Source organism: Oryctolagus cuniculus, chromosome 18, assembly GCF_964237555.1.
Source record: "Oryctolagus cuniculus chromosome 18, mOryCun1.1, whole genome shotgun sequence".
In the NCBI taxonomy this organism is placed as follows: domain Eukaryota; kingdom Metazoa; phylum Chordata; class Mammalia; order Lagomorpha; family Leporidae; genus Oryctolagus; species Oryctolagus cuniculus.
Genome location: NC_091449.1, coordinates 2,775,207 through 2,794,975, shown reverse-complemented (window position 1 = coordinate 2,794,975; position 19,769 = coordinate 2,775,207). Strand labels below are relative to the sequence as shown.

The window sequence follows — 19,769 nt, the reverse complement described above, 5'->3', positions numbered from 1 at the left end:
TTATTGTTTTTTTTTTTTTTTCCTGATCCTAGTTTATAAGTCACACATTGCCCGTTTATGTATTTTGCCCATAGGGGTCAGAAGTTGTCACTTTATAATTGATTTGTAGGAGCACTTTTATGTTGAAGATGTGAATTTTATAGGTTATGTGTTGTAATGATTTTCTCCCATTCTGAAACTTAAAAGAATCTTGTAACTCTTTGAACATTAAAAAAATGTTTCTTATGCAATTAACCTATGAATCTTTGTGTATAAGAGGAGAGGAGGAGGCTTCTAGATCTCATGCCATTTTTAAGACTGTTCTTATCCATCACTATAAAATGTCAGCATTCTCTAATTTTTCCTTTCCACATTTAGGTACATCAACTTTAAAGTACAGAAATGGCTTGTTTTTTATACAGAACAGAATCAATTTTCCCAGTACTATAAAATCACTGATGTGAAGTCACTTTTATTCCATATTTTATGTGTATATCTGTATGAATGTGTGTGTATTGTTCACATGCAATGTTTCAAACTTTGAAACATTTTTTGGGATTTTGTTAGGTCCAAAGAATCTGCAGGTTAATTTGTGAGCTCCTAACATCTGTGTAACAGTAAGTCTTCCCACAGAGAAGAGCAAAGTGTCTATTCAAGTCCTCATTTTCATCCTTCATTAAACTTTCATCATTTTCCTTGTATCTGTATTCATATATGAACTGGTTACTGTATTGATTGCATACTCAAAGCCGTCAGGAGTTAGAAAGTAATACAAATAAAGAATAAAGCACACTAGATAGAAAGAAACATGTAATGGCTTGAACTTTGGAGAACTGGAAAACAAATGCTCTCCCAAAGGTGTTCCTGTTCATTTCAAACTCAACACATACCAAATCAAACGTGTCTGAGCAGCAGTTTATGAGTACTAGCCTAACGTTTTGCTTTCTTTTCTCCTGTAGCTATGGATCCTTGGAAACTTCTAATTTAAATGTTTGATACAGTTTTTCCAACTGGAACTAGGAAAGGGGGCCAAACGTACACTTCATTTTAAATTCTTCATTGGCTATTTGCCTTTTCAAGTTTTCAAATTTCTGTTTTGCCTTTGTTTACATGTGAATAGTGAATACATCTCTGTTAACTCTGCCTGTTCTAAAAGAAAGTCTCGCTTCTTCACATTGTTGAGTATCTAATGAGGTTGCTTTTCTTGTCAATGAAGTCAGAGTATCTATATTCATTTTGAAATAGAAGCCACCATCTAACCCATATCATCATGGAAACTAACATCAGTACTATATCAGATATCCTCATCACTGTCTGCAGAAGAGTTACTGCTGTTCCTTATCAAAACTCCTCGCAATTTCTTTCCTTAGCGATAAAAAAACCAAAAAACTTCCTACCTTTCCGACCCTAAGTTGCTTCTTATTTCTCAGGTGAGGGAATGAGATATCAACTCTTCTTTTTATACATGGTATCTTTTTCTTTACATTAATATTTATTATTTTATGCTAGGCACTCTGCTGAGTTTACATGCATTATTTACCCTTCCCACTAACTTTTGAGGTAGTACCATTATTATTTCCATAATATAAGTAAGAGGATTGAAGTTTAAAAGAACAAAATGGACCCCCTAATTAGAGGGCTACAAAATGGAAGAGGAAGGATTGGAACCAAAATCTATTTGATGTTGGAATAAGTTCTTAATTTTGGATGAGTATCCTGAAAACAAGATGGATATTTACTTGAAAAAGGGATTTAGAAGGTAGTCCAACAAAAAGGTATTGGAGGACGTTGGGGATCTTTTAGCTATTTTGAGGAATGTATGCTTTAACCTACAATTAAGGGATGCCACTGAGGGATTTTAATAAGAGGGAAATGATATGATCAGAATTACTTTTTAAAAATATAGGTTTGATGCAATGTGGACAACTGACAAAGAATTGTGAAAGTACAGAGACCAAGTAGAATGTTATTTCCATATTCTATATCAAACAGATTAATATGTATTAGACTAGGATGATAAAATGGAAATGATTAAAGGGGTCAGATTCTTAACAGATTTAAGAGATAAAACCTACAGGTCTTGGTAACTGATTGGATGTGGCAGGTGAGGAAAGAGTCAAGAACGACTCCATAGTATGAATTCTCTCGTGGTGAGCGAGGTGTGCACGCTGCCTGAAGGATTTCCTGCAGTCTTTACATTCATAGGGCCTCTCTCCAGTATGAATTCTCTGATGTAAGGTCAGAGATCCACTATAGCTAAAGGCTTTCCCACAGATGTTACATTCATAAGGTTTCTCTCCCGTATGAATTCTTTGATGCTGAGCAAGGCCTGCATTTTGGCTAAACGTTTTTCTACATTCCTTACACATATAGGGCTTTTCTCCAGTGTGACTTCTCTGGTGTTGTGCAAGTGATGAACTATTGCTAAAGGCCTTCCCACATTCAATGCATTCATAGGGTTTCTCTCCAGTATGAACCCTTTGGTGTTGATCAAGGTATGCAATCTGGCTGAAGGCTTTCCTACACACTTTACATTCATAGGGTTTTTCTCCAGTGTGAACTCTCTGATGTTGTGCAAGATGTGCGTATTGGCTGAAGGCTTTCCTGCACTCCTTACACTCATAGGGTCTCTCTCCAGTATGAATTCTCTGATGCACAATTAGGTACCCACGATGGCTAAAGGCTTTTGCGCACACGTTACATACGTAAGGTTTCTCCCCTGTGTGAATTCTCTGATGCTGAGCGAGAAATGAACCATTACTAAAGGCTTTTCCACATTCAATACATTCAAAAGGTCTCTCTCCAGTATGAACTCTCTGATGTTGAGTCAGGTGTGCAATCTGGCTGAAGGCTTTTTGACATTCTTTACACTGATAAGGTTTCTCTCCAGTGTGAACTCTCTGGTGTTGGGCAAGGTGTGCATTCTGGCTGAAGGCTTTCCTACATTCTTTACATTCATAGGGTTTCTCCCCAGTGTGTATTCTTTTATGTTGAGCTAGGTTTGCACTCTGGCTGAAGGTTTTCCCACATTCAACACATGCATAGGGTTTCTCTCCAGTATGGATTCTCTGATGAAGAGTAAGGGAGGAACTCTGGTTGAAGACTTTCTCACATTCATTACATTTCAAAAGTTTCTTTTCTACATAGGCTTTCTTGTGTTTCATTTCAACAGATTTTTTTCGGTAACTTCTTTTTTGTGGCACATGCTTATGTACTGTTTCCTTGGTGGGAAAATTCTGTTGTATATCTAGTATTGCAACCTGATGGAATGTTTGCCAAGGTTTATTATACTTATTACTTTGATCTTCAGAGAGGATTTCTTTATCATCGATGATCAATTGACTAGAATGTGGCTCCTGACTTCCCAAATGTTTTTTACACCAGTCCAAACTTTCAGAGTCTTCTTTCAAACTGCGGCAGTCAAGGCTATGACCAAGATGGCTTCTTCCCGTTGTCATTAGTTTGGATGATTCTTCAAAAATATCTTGATTTGATGAAAATTCACTGCTTTCAAATACATACTCCCAATCTAAAAGATATCAAAAACATTTTATATTTATTGATTATAATATAATAAACTTCTAAAATAAAAGTGAGTGAATAAAGTACATGTGAAGTTCAAGGATTTAATAGCTCTTAATGCAATCTAAAAAGTATGAAGTTATAACCAGTGAGAATGCAAATAGTTGATTAAGGAAAAATCATGTAAAACCAGTAAGGTAAATGTCAGAAAACATTTGAGAAGTCATCTAAAATCACATTATTTTATATTTGTTAATATAACAATCCTCAACATCATTCCTCCTTTGCTGCAGGTTATCCTGCATTCAAGCTGAATTATCTTTATAAAGCCAATTTTAAAATATGGATAATTTAGCTATAGGTATCCATTAGATACCTATACCTAAAGATACACCAGATGGCCTTAGGATGCTCATGAGACTCTATGGTTAAACTTTTGCAGTTAGAAAAGAAAGTCTTCCTAAAAACCTTTTCTATGTGATAAGTTCCACTTAAATGTAAAATTTCAGTTGACCCCTGAAGCTAAATTGCCCTCATGAAAAATAACTTTGTACCAAGCTGCTTGCTTTTATTAACTTACACAGGCTTTAATCTGGCTTTCCTGTTCCATTCCCAAATTGGGTCACAACACTCTGGCTCAAGTGGTTGTCAACACATTTATAATAGCAAAATTCTTGTCAAGGTTTACAAAATGACATGATTTGGTATCCTCTGACCTTATCTTTCTTTTTTTCTTTTTCTTTTTGTAGAGATTTATTTTTATTTCAAAGTCAGAGTTACAGGGAGAGGGAGAGACAGAGAAGCAGAGAGAGAAAGAGATCTTCCATTACTGGCTCATTCCTTAGATGACCAGAATGGCCTGGGCTGAGCCAGGCTGAAGCCAGAACCTAAGGAGCTTCTTCCAGGTCTCCCCATGGGCCATCTGCTGCTGCTTTTCTCACATGCATTAGCAGGGAGCTGCATTATAAGTGGAGCAGCTGGAATATGAACCAGAGCCCATATAGGCTGTGGGCATTGCAGGCTGCAGCCTTATCTGCAAAGCCACAACACCAACCTCCCATGTTATTTTTTATTTATGTATTTGAAAGGTAGTATTTTGGGGCTGGTGCTGTGGCGCAGCAGGTTAAGGCTCTGGCCTGAGGCACTGGCATCCCTTGTGGGCACTGGTTCTAGTCCCAGCTGCACCTCTTCCAATCCAGCTCTCTGCTGTGGCCTGGGATAGCAGTAGAAGATGGCCCAAGTCCTTGGGCCCCTGCACTCGCATGGGAGGCCCAGAGGAGGCTCCTGGGTTCTGGCTCAGACGTTGCGGCCATCTGGGGAGTGAACCAGCAGATGGAGGACCTCTCTCTCTGTCTCTACCTCTCTCTGTAATTCTGTCTTTCAAATAAATAAAATAAATCTAAGGACTTGGGCCATCTTCCACTGCCTTCCCGGGCACATTAGCAGGGAGCTGGATCAGAAGTAGAGCTGCCAGGATTTGAACTAGCATTCCCACAAAGGATCCAGCATTGCAGGTGGTACCCTAACTTGCTGCACCACAACACCAGCCCTGACCTCATCTTTCATTCCTCTCTCGCTTGCCTACTCCTCTTCAGCTATAAGGGTTAGCATTTTTCAGACGTTAAGAATAGCACACTTACTGTTTCTCTGTCTACAAAACATATCCCCCAGATATCTGCTGGACCCATTCCTTCAATACATTTTTTCATTTGAGGTTCTGCTGACATATTACGTGTTCATTATGGCCTTTTCGACCATCTAAGATAAAATATTACACCCGACCTGTTTTCCTATCTTGCTCTTCATAGTACTTGTTACTTATATTACATATTAATTTACTCTTGTATCCTCACTAGAATGTAAACTTTCACATGTAAGACTTGTTTTTTATTTTATTTTATTTTATTTTTTAACTTAAGGATACCCATTGCCTAAGATAGGCTTGGCAGGTATTTAACAATTTAATGAATAATGAATCAAGAATACATGATGTAGAACACTAATTCATCCTCTCATTAGAATGATCTGCTTACATGAATGGGGTAAATGGCTTAAATCAAGTATGAAACCCCCACTGTACTGGACATATTAACTAGGTAGATAGCCAGACCTGGTAGGAAGAAAAATCTAAAGACAGGATACTTGAATTGAAGCTGCTAACTCTTGATGCCCTACCTCAATGCCCTTCCAAACTCTACCCTCCCTCTAAACAAATAATTACAAATCACTTTCAAGAATACCTCAAAAGAAGGTCAACATGCAGATGAAATCCTAGAGCTCTTTGGGCAGGGAATATGAAGTGAATGACAGGGTGCACTGAATCTAATTAAACCCAGAAGCAAATTTATAAAAGTGTGATAAGAAAGTAAAAATGCAGGTATGGTCTTTATTATATTGATTCATCTTAGATAGAAACATTCATGCTGTAATATTACAATCATTACAGCCATGATTCTCAAGTTTTAGAGTATCAGAATTACAGATTGCTGACCTCTGCAGTTTCTGGTTAATTAGATCAGAAGAGGGGTAAGAATCCATCATATAAATTGAGGTAGAATTCTAAAAAATATTCAGACAACCATAGAGAATACAGGAAAGTGGGAACCAAGCCACAAAAAAAAAGAGCAAAGAAAAAACTGAATGATGGACTCAAATAAAATTATGTGAATAATTATATTAAATATTCATGGCGTAGACATCCAAGAAAAGGCCAACTTTGTAAGAACTGATAACAAAGGAAAGCCAGGCCATATGCTGCTTACAGAAAACATTAACTATAAGGATACAGTAACTGGAGAAAGCTGTTACATGAAAACAGTTAAGTGTAAGAAGGGTACAAGACTATATTCATATTAGATAAAATAGACTTCAAATAGAGTATTACCAAAGATTAAGAGAGTCATGTCATAATTATAAATAGATCAATTCCTCAGGAAGACATAATAACCAGAAGTGTGTAGGTAGCTAATAGAAAGCCTCAAATACATAAAACAAAATGGTTATAGAAATAAGCGGGGCCAGTGCTGTGGCATAGCGGGTAAAGCTGCTGCCTGCAGTGCCGGCATCCCATATGGGTGTCGGTTCTAGTCCCGGCTGCTCCACTTCTGATTCAGCTTTCTTCTATGGCCTGGGAAAGCAGTGGAGGATGGCCCAGGTCCTTGGACCCCTGCACCCAACATGGGAGAGCTGGAGGAAGCTCCTGGCTCCTGGCTTTAGATCAGTGCAGCTCTAGCCATTGAGACCAATTGGGGAGTGAACCAGCGGATGGGAGGCACTCACTCTCTTTCTCTCTGCCTCTCCTCTATCTGTGTAACTCTGACTTTCAAATAAATAAATAAATATTAAAAAAAAAAGAAATAGGCAATTGCATAATGCTAATGAATGATTTTAATATGCTTTGCTCAGCAATTGACAAAAACTAGACAAAAATTAGTTAATACCTGGAGAATCTCAATAGGATTAACTACCTTGATCTAATATATTTATAGAACACTATACCCAACAGTGGTGCAACTTGCATTCAAGTGCACATGGTGCCTTCAGTAAGATGACCACATGCTGGGCAAAACAGATCCAGTCTCAAGAAAATGAAAATCCTGGAATCATAAAAAGTATGTTTTCTAACCTCAACAGAATTAAATTAAAAATCAGTAGTGAGGTCCAATAAACTTGAAATCTCTTGGAATTGAAGTACATATTTCTGGCTGGCGCCGTGGCTCACTAGGCTAATCCTCTGCCTTGCAGCGCCGGCACACCGGGTTCTAGTCCCGGTCGGGGTGCCGGATTCTGTCCCGGTTGCCCCTCTTCCAGGCCAGCTCTCTGCTGTGGCCAGGAAGTGCAGTGGAGGATGGCCCAAGTGCTTGGGCCCTGCACCCGCAAGGGAGACCAGGAGAAGCACCTGGCTCCTGCCATCGGATCAGCGCGGTGCGCTGGCCACAGTGCGTCAGCCGCAGCGGCCATTGGAGGGTGAACCAACGGCAAAGGAAGACCTTTCTCTGTCTCTCTCTCAGTGTCCACTCTGCCTGTCAAAAAAAAAAAAAAAAAAAGAAGAAGAAGAAGAAATACATATTTCTATATAATCTATGAGCTAAAGAGTATAACAGGAGAAATTAGACAATACTTTGAATTGATTAATAATGACAGTACAACATATCAAAACTTGTGGGATACAGCTAAAAACTGTTCTTTTTTTTAAAAATAATTTATTTTCCTTAAATCCTACCTACCTAAAACAGTTCTTAAAGGAAAATTTGGAAAATTTATAGCTTTAAAATACTTATATTGAAAAGAAACTTAAACTCTGAAAATCAATACTCTAAGGCATCACCAAGCAAGTGAAGAAAAGGGTTGGTGTTGTATAGCAGTTTAAGCAGCCACCTGCAACGCCAGCATCCCACCTCACAGTGCTAGTTCCAATCCGGCTGCTTGGCTTCCAACCTGGCTGCCTGCTAATGCACCTGAGAAAGAAGCACATGATGGCACAGGTGCTTGGTCCCCTGCCACCAATGAGGGAGACCTGGATGGAGTTCTTGGCTCCTGGTCGCAGCTTGGCCCATCCCAGGGCTCTTGTGGCCATTTGGGGAGTGAACCAGCAGACAGAAAATCTCTTTCTCCCTCTCTTTCTTTCAGTGTGCCTTTAAAAATCTTTGGAAAAAAGAAATCAGGAGCAGACTGAAACAAAGACAAAGAAAGTAGACAGAAACAAAAAAGCTAAGAAGAGAAAATAACTTAAGAGAAAACAAAAAGAAGATGAAGCCAAATCTTCTTTGAAGAGATCATTGACCAAGTCTTTTTGCTTGGAACAGATGTCAGCAACATTAGAACTGAAAGAGGAGTTATCATTAAACATCCCACAGACATTGAAAAGATAATATTATTTATAACTCATATTAGGCAACTTGTTGCCTTAGATTTCTTGAAAGCACAAATTTCTTGAAAGATATAGCCTACCAAAGCTGATTCAAGAACTATATAACTGTGAAACCTATTACATAAAAAACATTCTAGGCACAGATATCTTCACTGGTGATGTCTGCCAAACATTTAAAGAAGAAATAATACCATTCTATCCAAACTCTTTCAGAAAATAAAAGAGGGAAAAATATTTCCTGTTTTCATAAGACTGGTATTACTTGATAATAAAACCAGATAAAGAAATTACCAAAGTAAACCTACAGCTCAATGTAGCACATGAACATAAATGCAAAATTCCTAATAAAACTGCAGCAAATCAAATCCAGTAACATGAGAAGCACAATCTTGACCATGTAGGGTTTAATCTCAGAAATGCAAGGTTGGTTTAATATTAGAAAACAAATCAATGTAATTCATTGTATTAATAGATTAAATGAAAATCACATGATGATTTCAATAGTTTTTCCTTTTTTTTTTTTTTTTTTTTTTACAGGCAGAGTGGACAGTGAGAGAGAGAGAGACAGAGAGAAAGGTCTTCCTTTGCCGTTGGTTCACCCTCCCATAGCCACTGCAGGCGGCACGCTGCAGCCGGTGTACCGCGCTGATCCGAAGGCAGGAGCCAGGTGCTTCTCCTGGTCTCCCATGGGGTGCAGGGCCCAAGCACTTGGGCCATCCTCCACTGCACTCCTGGGCCACAGTAGAGAGCTGGCCTGGAAGAGGGGCAACCGGGACAGAATCTGGCGCCCCGACTGGGACTAGAACCCGGTGTGCCGGCGCCGCTAGGCGGAGGATTAGCCTGTTGAGCCGTGGCGCCAGCCGATAGTTTTTGACCTATTTATTATAAAAATTCTTAGCAAACCAGGATAGAAAGGAATTTCTTCAAACTGATCAAGAGCATCTGAAAAACCTACAGCTTACATCTATGTAATAGTGAAAGAACATACGTCTCTTAAGACTGGAATACATGTATATCTGCTTTTACCACTTCTGTTCAACACTGTCCAGGAGGTCCTAGTCACTGCAATATGTAAAGAAAAAGAAGTCATAAAGATCATAAGTAAAGAAATAAAGCTGTATTTGCAGATGGCATGGTTGCCTTAGACAAATTCTCAGGAACCTACAAAACAACTACTAGGGAGGACAGTGTTGTGGCACAGTGTTTAACCACAGCTTGCAATGCAGACACCCCATAAGAGAGCCAGTTTGAGTATGGCCACTCCAGTTCTGATCCAACTTCCTGCTAATGCACTGGAAAGCAGAGGAAGATGGCTGAAGTACCTGGGCTCCTGCAACAAACATGGGAGACCTGGATGGAGTTTCAGGCTCCTGGCTTCAGCCTGCCGGAGCGCTGGCCACTATGGCTATTTGAGGAGTGAACCAGCAGTTAGGATCTCTGTGTGTCTTCCTCCATCTCTGTAACTCTGCCTTTCAAATAAATAAATAAATCTTTTAAAAAAGCAACTATTAGAACCACTACCCAATGAATCCAGAAGGCAATAAGATACGAACTTAGTCTTAAAACTAATTAATATTTTTGCATACTGGCAGCAAACTATTGTAAAAATGTAATGTTAAATAATTCTATTTATAATAGCATTCAAAATACCATAAAATAACTTGAGAATAGATTTTTTAAAGACATATAAGCCCACTCTACTGGATACTACAAAATATTCCTAAGAAAGGAATTTCTTCTGAAATGTATATGAAATGCAAATGATCTAAAATAAAATAGTCAAACCAATGTTACAAATTGTCCTTTTTATGATAAAGCTACTGGATTCCAAACTGTGGTAGTAGTGAAAGACATACATAGGTCATTGAAACAGAATAGTCGAGAACCAAACTCATGTAAATGTAATCAACTAATTTTGAGCAAAGGTACTAAGGCAATACGATGGGGAAGGAAAGTCCCAACAAGGAGTAAAGAGGAAACTGTACAGATATGTATGTACATGGAAAAAAATGAACCTCAAGCTTTACCTCATATTAAGACACACAAATTAGCTCAAAATGAATCACAGACTGTATGTAAAACCTAAAAATACATAACTCCTAAAAGAAAACCTTTGTGACCTGTCAGTAGCAAGAATTTCCTAGATAGGTAAACGAAGCTCCAACCAAAACTAATGAATAAACTGGATTTGAAAAATGTCAGGGCTGGTGTTGTGGCGCGGCAGGTCAGGCAGCCACTTGTGATGCCAGCACCCCATGCTGGGTTGCTGGTTCAAGTCCTGTCAGGGAGCTTCTGATCCAGCTCCCTGCTACTGCACCTGAAAAGGCATCAGAAGATGGCTCCGGCTTGGGCCCCTGTCATCTCTATGGGAAACATGGATGTAGTTCCTGGGTCCTTTGGTCTTCTGGGGAGTGAACCAGAAGATGGAAGACCTTTCTCTCTCTCTAGCTCTGCCTTTCAGATAAATAAATACATCTTTTAAAAATGGAAAACTTTGGCACTACAAAAGAGAGCAGCGTAAAAACGAAAAGGCAAGTCACAATTGGCAGGCATATATCCCAATATATATAAATAACAGAGAACTTATTTTAAGACTGTATACAGGTATGAGAGGGTAGGGCATTTGGTGTAGTTGTTAAGACACTGCCTGCTTGGGATTCCTGGTTCATGTCCCCACTCTGCTCTCAATTCCAGCTTACTGCTGACATGCACCCTAAGAGGTAGCAGGTAATGATTTAAGTAGCTGGGTCCCTGCCACCCACGTAGGAGACCCAGACTGAGGTCCCTGCTGTTTTGGGCTGGCCCAGCCCTGTCTGTGGTTGGCATTTGGGAAGTGCACCAGCACGTGGGAGATCTTTCAAATAAATAAAGAAAAATTTTAGAACGACTATATACACAGCTCTTGCAACTCAATAATTAGAAGGCCATCAACACAATAAAACTGGGACAAAAGATACGAACACTTTATGGAAGATATATGCATGACCAATATGCTTAAAAAAAGATGTTCAACATTATTAGTCATCACAGAGATGCACATTAGAACCACAATATGCCACTAGAATGACTAAAATTAGAAACACTACTGAAAATTACTAAGATCTGATGAAGATATGGAAACAACTGGAATTCTCATATACTGCTAGAGGGAACGAATATACGGTACAATCCTTCTGGAAGACTATCTGACAGTTTCTTAAAATAGTAAACATATGCTTAATATGACTAGTTCTTCCACTCTTGGTTATTCACTCAAAATAAATGAATACGTATGTTCACACAACGTCCTCTGCATACTTCATAGCAGTTTGCTTTATAATAGCCAAAAACTGGAAACAACCTAAATGTCCATCACCAGGCTAGTGGATGTATAAAACATTTTGTTGTGAATGGATACTATTTAACATAATACAGCTCAACTTGCATACATGCCACAATACAGATGAATTTCAAAATAATTATGCTGAGTGGAATAAGCCAAATATAACAGAATAGATACTACATGCTTCCCATTAGTTTCAATGCAAACTAATCTAAAATGACAAAGATCAGATTAGTGTTTGGAAGTAGGTGTGGAAAAGAGGATGGGCTGCAAAGAGACAGCAGTGTTATGATGGAAATGCTGTATCTGCATTGTTATGATTTCAGGGTGTATGCAAATGTCATAACTCATCAAATTGTACAGTTAATACGGATATAGTTTACTGCGTCTAAATAATTCTTTAATAATTCCATCTGTTCAAATATAGTAAAACAATCTGATCAAAATGCAATAAAACCAGAAAACTATTCTAGACAACTCTTAGATACAATGTAAATTTAAAAAATACGTATCAGAATCTTTAGAAGACAGCTGAAGATAAACTCAGGAAAATTAGTAAACTTAGTAATTTCATTACTTAAGAGAGGATGAAAAGAATAGATTAAGGTTTCATTTTAGCAACATGGAGAGCAAAATAAAACTAAAAGAATTAGTTAAGAGAAAAGCAAAAATAGTGAATTGGAAAAGAAAGAATGGAAGCACTAACAGATAAATCCATAAGCTGAGTCTTAAAAAATAAAAAATGATTTATGACAGGCAAACCCAATAAATAGATTCTTCTAAAATAGAATTATTATATAAAATAAATTAAAATTGGATATAAAAGAAATAAAAATAATTATAGGTTACTTTGCCCAAGTTCATGGAAATATGATAACCAAATGAATAGGATAAATACCTAGAAAAATATAACATTTAACCAAAGCCATAAATTCTAGAGAACACTGAGAAAGTTTTCAAAGACCCACTTCCCCATAAATGCCTAAGCATCAGGCTTTGCCTCACAAACTCTAAGGTGATCGCTCACTCACACTAATATCTTTAAATCACACTTTTTTTCTGAACCCCTGTTTTCCAACCCAATAGCACATTGCATTTCTTCCCTTGGGAATCTCCCCATCTCATAAAAATACATCTCTCATGTTTCCTAGTAAATTCATCATCTCTCCTCCCATCATTTTATTCTGGTTATTTTATTAAGTGCCATCACCTTCCAGTTACCCAGTCCTGAAAATAAAACTAGAAACACCTTTTTTTCTTTGATGGTTTAGAAATCTCTGAATAATCTTGGCAAAAGAATACGTGAATAAGTAAATGCATTAATCTTTCAATCTAAAAGAAATGAGTAACACAGGACCCAGAGAATGAAAAAAACGGGTCATCAGAGAAGATAGTAACTTAGGAGATAAAATACACAGAGAATAAATTAGGGGAGCTCATGCTAAAATTACCTCAATGTTTCTTCCCAAGCCTTGAACTTTTAATAAAATCTATCAGGAAGAAACAATTATAAGCTGGAACCTTTCAGAATACCTGAGCTTTTTCCAGGAAATGGCTTCCACTTCACTAGTTCACTTTCACTCACCAGGGCATGTGCCTCTTGTTCCCTCCTTCACCATCCAGGGTTCTTTTCCTTGCTCCAATAATGAGATCACATCTGGCTTAGCAGAAACTCCTGTGTAGAAGAAATGAAGGGAGAATGAGCCATGTGTCGAAATCAAGAACAGTCTCTCAGACATTAGGAAAGTGGGGCATTACAAGAGGAAGTTGATGAAAAGAACGAAGAGAGGAAGTATTCTGAAGACTAGGGAAGATGAAGTTGCAGAAAATAGTCTAATAAAGCTTACCAGTTCTATACAGCTCAGCCTATTCTGGGGACCACAGAAAGAGAGATGGTAGTAAAGCATACAGAGGCTTCCCAGATATAGCACTGAAAGTTGCTTACCTAGTGATGCTAGGCTCCTGTAGTTCTCCAACATCACCTTCCTGTACAAGTTCCGCTGAGCGGGGTTCAGCCACTCCCATTCCTCTTGAGTAAAGTTTACAGCCACATCCCCAAATGTCACCAAATCCTGAAATAACATAAACATGTTCTGGCTCAATTAGGGTTCAGATCCTCACATAAGCCTAGGCCAAAGAGTCATACTGACTACACTTGCAGAGAGAAATAGTACAAAGAGTGAAATTATCTGATGGCATCTTGGGTTTTAGCAACATATGACAAGTAACTGTTAGATGTCTTCTCTATGCTTAGTTTTGATATTTTGTCATAGGAAGTGTATCATTGCAGAGATATTTTCTACTGGTGGAGAAAATAGAACATACACAATTACAAAATAGTGCAATAACACATCACTGTAAACAATCAAGAATAAAATAATCCATTCATTTTTTTTTTTTTTTTTTTTGACAGGCAGAGTGGACAGTGAGAGAGAGAGACAGAGAGAAAGGTCTTCCTTTGCCGTTGGTTCACCCTCCAATGGCCACCGCGGGTGGCACACTGCTGCCAGCGCACTGCGCTGATCCGAAGGCAGGAGCCAGGTGCTTCTTCTGGTCTCCCATGGGGTGCAGGGCCCAAGTACTTGGGCCATCCTCCACTGCACTCCCGGGCCACAGCAGAGAGCTGGCCTGGAAGAGGGGCAACCAAGACAGAATCCGGCGCCCCGACCGGGACTAGAACCCGGTGTGCCCGCGCCGCTAGGCGGAGGATTAGCCTATTGAGCCGCAGCGCCGGCCAAATAATCCATTATTCAAATGAATTGCCAGAGCATTTTTCAGTATAGGGAAATCAAGACACAATGGGCAGTAAAGAAAGTGTGGGGGCAGGTCACGAGTTAAACCTCCTAAGATGTAAGTAGTCTAAACTGGTATTTTTCCCAGCTGTACAACAGAATGGTCAATGTTCTGGTGATATCAATAGGGTTATATGTAAATATATTTGATGCTTATAATGTTGACTTTCTAACATTAAATATATGTAATAGACATAGTAAACAAGTGATTTTGCAAAACTATGACTTACACAGATGTATGCGTTAAAACAAGCAAGTTGAGTGACAGATCCCCCACTGTTACCCCTACTCTTATATGACTCTTCGCAGAGTCTTCCTTTTGAAGGTATATTCAAATATATTGGTCATCTTAGGCAGAAACAATTTTAATGAAAAATGAGTCTGAGCAATGCAAAAAATGCTAAGGAGGTGGGGCAGGCAGTTGGCATAGTAGTTAAGATACTACTTGGGATGCTGCATCCTATATCAGAGTGCCTGGCTCCACTCCTGATTCTAGTTTCCTGCTCATGCACATGGTAGGAGGCAGCAGGTTGTGGCACAAGTGGTTGAGTCCCTGCCACCCACGTGAGAGACCCAATTTTGGTTCCTGGTTCCTCATTTCAGTTTGGCCCATCGCTGAATGTCGTGGGCCATGATGGATCTCTGACTACCTTTCAAATAAATAAAATAAATAAATATTTTTAAAAGTTGCAACTAGCCATAAGGGGCAGAAGAGTATAGTCCCAAGAAATAGTTGCACGCATCAGCTGTTTGAAAAGCTGAACTACTGAAACATCTCTAAAACACTTCTGAAAGCAGAACAATCTGAGAAAGAAAGGCCTTTGAGAAAGATGGAAACATGAGTCGGGTCTGAAAAGACAAAGCCTCTGTCAGACAGGAAAGGGCACTGCCGATTATCAGTTGGAAGGAAACGCCGACACTTCCATAGCATTTTATAGGCTACAGGAAGGATGCTGCATTTCATTCCAGTAAGATAGAAAGCCAATGAAGTTTCTGGGAAGTGACATGATGGCCCCCAGCAGAGTTTCTCCAGTGTCCTTCATTATTTCCTACTTCTGTCTTCAAATCACTAACCATCATCTATGCTACTGACCCTCAAAGTATTTTACAACTTCTTAACTCTGACTCAGTCACTAACTAGTAACACAGACATATCCCTTTCCTTCCTTTACCTCTTTTTTCTCATCTGTACAATGAGTAACTCGGACAAGATCATCCATAATCTTCCTTCTGGCCTTTTCATTTTATGAGCCTAAATCTGTGCAGATACAGTAGCTACTAGTCACATAAGACTATTTAAATCTAAATTAATCTACATTGAAAATTCAGTTCCTCAGTCAGGCTAGCATATACAAGTGTTCAAAGCCACATGTGGCTAATGGCTACTGGATTGGACAGTACAAATATAAAACATTTCAGTCATCAGTCATTGTAGGAAATTCTATTGGACAGTGTTGTTCTAGCTGATCCCCCCCCCCTTTTTTTTATTTGACAGGCAGAGTTAGTGAGAGAGACAGAGAGAAAAGTCTTCCTTCCATTGGTTCACCCCCCAAATGGTTACTACAGCCGGCAGGCTGTGCCGATCTGAAGCCAGGAGTCAGGTGCTTCTTCCTGGTCTCCCATTCAGGTGCAGGGGTCTAAGCACCTGGGCCATCCTCCACTGCCTTCCTGGGCCACAGCAGAGAGCTGGACTGGAAGAGGAGCAACCAGGACAGAATCCGGTGCCCCAACCGGGACTAGAACTCGGAATACCGGCGCCACAGGTGGAGGATTAGCCTAGTGAGTGGCGTGCCGGCCTATTTACCATAGTACTTTAAAAAAAAAAAAGATTTATTTACAGAGAGAGAGGGAGGTAAAGAGAGAGAGAGATAACTGGTTTACTCCCCAGATGGCCCCAGCTGGGCCAGACCAAATCCAGGAGCCCAGGAGCTTCATCCAAGTAACCATGTGGGTGGCAGTGGCCCAAACACTTGGCTACCTGCTGCTGCTTTTCCTAGGCCATTAGCAGGAAGCTGGCCTGGAAGTGGAGCAAGCAGGACAAAAACTGGTGTCCATGTGGCCTGCCTGCATCACAGGAACAGCTTAACCCGCTAGGCCACAGTGCTGGCCCCTACCACAGTACTTACTGCACAGTAACCATATGCAGTGAGTGAATAAATATTCTCCTTTCTTATACTTGCATTTATTTCTGGACATTATATGCTCTTTTGGTTCATTTCTTCTGGTTCCTATTCCATGTATTTTTGATGTTTTGTTATGGATTTATGTAGCTTTTTAAAAACATGTACGTTTTTCAAAAAAAGTTCTTCTATTTTCTGATATTAATCCTGTTAATCTTAATTGGATGACCTAGAATATCAGAGCTGTAGCCTGCTGCTCAGAATGTCCCTTAAATGGTACCTCTCTACTCCTGGAAGTTTACTCATCAAAGCTCAGAGCACCTGGAAAACATCTCTCCCAGCTGATTCACACTTTAACACTCAAGACTCAGCACATCCCATTCCTCAAAATCATACTGAGCAAGAGACTCTGCCTATGATATGACGAAGACTGTGCAGTAAGGGGGCTGGCACTGTAGCACAGCTGGTAAAGCCTGCAATGCCGAAATCCCATATGGGCGCCAGTTTGTGTCCTGGCTGCCCCACTTTTTTTTTTTTCCGACAGGCAGAGTGGACAGTGAGAGAAAGAGACAGAGAGAAAGGTCTTCCTTTTTGCCGTTGGTTCACCCTCCAATGGCCGCCGCGGCCAGCACACTGCGGCCAGCGCACCGCGCTGATCCAAAGCCAGGAGCCAGGTGCTTCTCCTGGTCTCCCTTGCGGGTGCAGGGCCCAAGCACTTGGGCCATCCTCTACTGCACTCCCGGGCCATAGCAGAGAGCTGGCCTGGAAGAGGGGCAACCGGGACAGAATCCGGCGCCCCGACTGGGACTAGAACCCAGTGTGCCAGCGCCGCTATGCCCCACTTCTGATCTAGCTCCCTGCCAATGCACCTGGGAAAGCAGCGGATGATGGCTGAAGTACTTGGGTCCCTGCCATCCACGTGGGAGACCCAGAAGAAGCTCCTGGCTCCTGGCTTTGGCCTGGCCCAGCACTGGCTATTGCAGTCATCTGAGGAGTCAATCAGTGGATGGAAGATCTCTCTCCGTATATATCTCCCTCTGACTTGCAAAATAGGTAAATCTAAAAACAAACAAACAAAAAAACACTACCCACATCCCTCCTTTCTTGCCTTCCTTTCAAATCCAGATCTCTGGAAAAGCCCTCTGCTAGCAGTCACAACTGAATACACCCCTCACCCACAATGAATAAAGTCCCCACAGTGAAGCCTTTTGTATCACACAGGAGTATGTATCTCCCTGACAACACACTGAACTCACACAAGGTGTTGAACTATTTCTTGAATGAAGATGAAAATGCTGGCTGGGAGAAAAAAGATCACTGGACTTGTTAGGACTTCCTTTTAGTGGAATGGAAGACATGAAGAGCAGTTTACTCAATAAATGGACTTTGTTAGGCTGGGGAATTTGGAAAGAAAAGCAAAATGTTCACATAATCTGAGAAGTGAGAGGGCAACTCAGAAAAGAAGTGCGTCCTTACCTTGGACATGGCTTTAAGACTAAGAATGTATGACAGGTCTTCGGTCCTGCTTCTTCAGGCTCCTCTGTGGAGAAGGGAAGAATCCTGAGAAACAGCTGGGAGAGGGGACAAACCACAAAACACCAGGCCTTTCCTGCAGCTCCCAGCATCACGAGCCTCCGAAGCTCCTTTCCTTCTCCTTCCGTTTCTCTCCCCACCGCGGAAGCAGATCTATGTGTCACTGAAGAAGTAATTAATATATAGTTTATGTTTCCTAATGCTTTACATCCCAAAAATGTACATTTTCTGTGCACAGGTTGTCTGTTTATAAACAGTAACGCAATTACAGAATGGCATTATCAACTAAGGGTCTTGCAAGCTCCCACACAGGAAGACTGTTGGCGAATTACCTGAGGTGTCATGGTAATATGCAAGTAACCAAAGTGGAAACCAAGTCTGCTTGTTAGTCTTCACCAGGCGGTGATGCTGACAGGGCGTTTGTCCCTAGCCTTTTTGCAAGGACAGGAGAAAAAGCCACAGAGCGCATGCCTTGGAGAACCAGAGGGGCCCATGTCCAGAGTTAGGACAGGCCGGATCTGTTCCTGGTTAAGAAACTCTGCCTGGAAGTCCACCTGGATTCTCAGGGAGAGGAAAGGGGCGGGCGAACAGCCATCCCAACTTCTGAGTCTGGAGTTCTCTTCCACCGGACCACACTGCCTCGGAAAGTGAGTCGCTGAAGAATCCCGGGTCTGGGGATCAGGACGCCCCGCCCGCAGTCGCACGCCCCTCACACCGCCCACACACGACGACAGCCTCGCAGACGCGGTCACAGGCCCCTGCACCCTCCCAGGTTCCTCCCGCACCGTCCCACGCTGTCACACGGTCTCGCGGCGCTGCACGAGGCCTCGCACGGCCACACACGCCGTCCCACAAGGTCACACACATTCTCCCACACGGCGGCACGGCGGCCCCCGGCGCCCGTTTCCGGCGCCAGCCCCGTCCCGGCGGTGGGGGTGGGGGCTGCCCAGTGCCCGCCCGCCCCCGCCCTCCTCACCGACTCCTCCCTCCGGGTCCGCAAAGTGCGCGGAGAAGAGGGCCGGGGCCGGGGCTCGATCTCCCGTCGCCGGCCGCGCTCACAAAGGTGCCTGGGCGCTGGGGCCGGCAGCCGCGGCCTGCCGCAGGGGCCGCCGGGAAATGGAGTCCGAGGTCCGGGCCGGCGCGGCGCAGAGCATTCTGGGACTGCTAGCCCCGGGGCGCCGGGGCCGCCGCTGGGTCCCGCGTGTCGGCTGCGAGTCGTCCGCGCTCTCGGGTCGTCTGGGCCACGCGCCGCTGCCTGCGCCGCCCACGGGACGCCGCTCCGACCCCCGGGATCCGCGGGGCCTGGCGGGCGGGCCGTGGTGGCGCATGCGCAGGGCGCGGCGGCCAGCCCGCGGGGCCGGGGTCCGGCGCCCCGGTGTGCTCGCTGTCGGGGCTGGAACGCTGACTGAACTCCCCGCCGTCGCGGAGCCCACGTAGGGTACAAGCGCTCCCGCTGTGGGTCGGGGAGCCGTGAGGGCCCGGAGGGGGTTACGGTCGTCACTGTTGGAAAACAGCCCTCCGTGTAAGGAGTTTAAAGGAACACAGTCCGCAGACACTGTAGTTGGTTTTGTGTGAGTGTTGAAATAATTGCTTCTTCCTTTTGCGTGTTTGTCTCTTTTTTTCCTGTTACT

General features: G+C 41.9%; 1 protein-coding gene across 6 annotated transcripts in view; it reads right to left on the bottom strand.

The window, feature by feature from the left end:
- Positions 1–19,769, bottom strand: part of ZNF583 (zinc finger protein 583) — a 33,372-nt gene continuing 13,603 nt past the window's right edge. Inside the window, exons 1-5 of one of the 6 annotated variants that reach the window (XM_070063456.1) lie at positions 19,115–19,691; positions 18,082–18,145; positions 13,639–13,765; positions 13,227–13,368; positions 1–3,508 (exon numbers count right to left, since the gene is read on the bottom strand). In XM_070063456.1, coding sequence (XP_069919557.1) covers positions 2,037–3,437 — 1,401 coding nt within the window. In that variant the 5' untranslated portion in view covers positions 3,438–3,508; positions 13,227–13,368; positions 13,639–13,765; positions 18,082–18,145; positions 19,115–19,691 and the 3' untranslated portion in view covers positions 1–2,036. Of the gene's footprint in view, positions 3,509–13,226; positions 13,369–13,638; positions 13,766–18,081; positions 18,302–18,470; positions 19,089–19,114; positions 19,692–19,769 lie in introns of those variants that run through there. The other 5 variants (XM_008250201.4, XM_008250198.4, XM_008250199.4 and 2 more) reach the window with 5 other exon arrangements.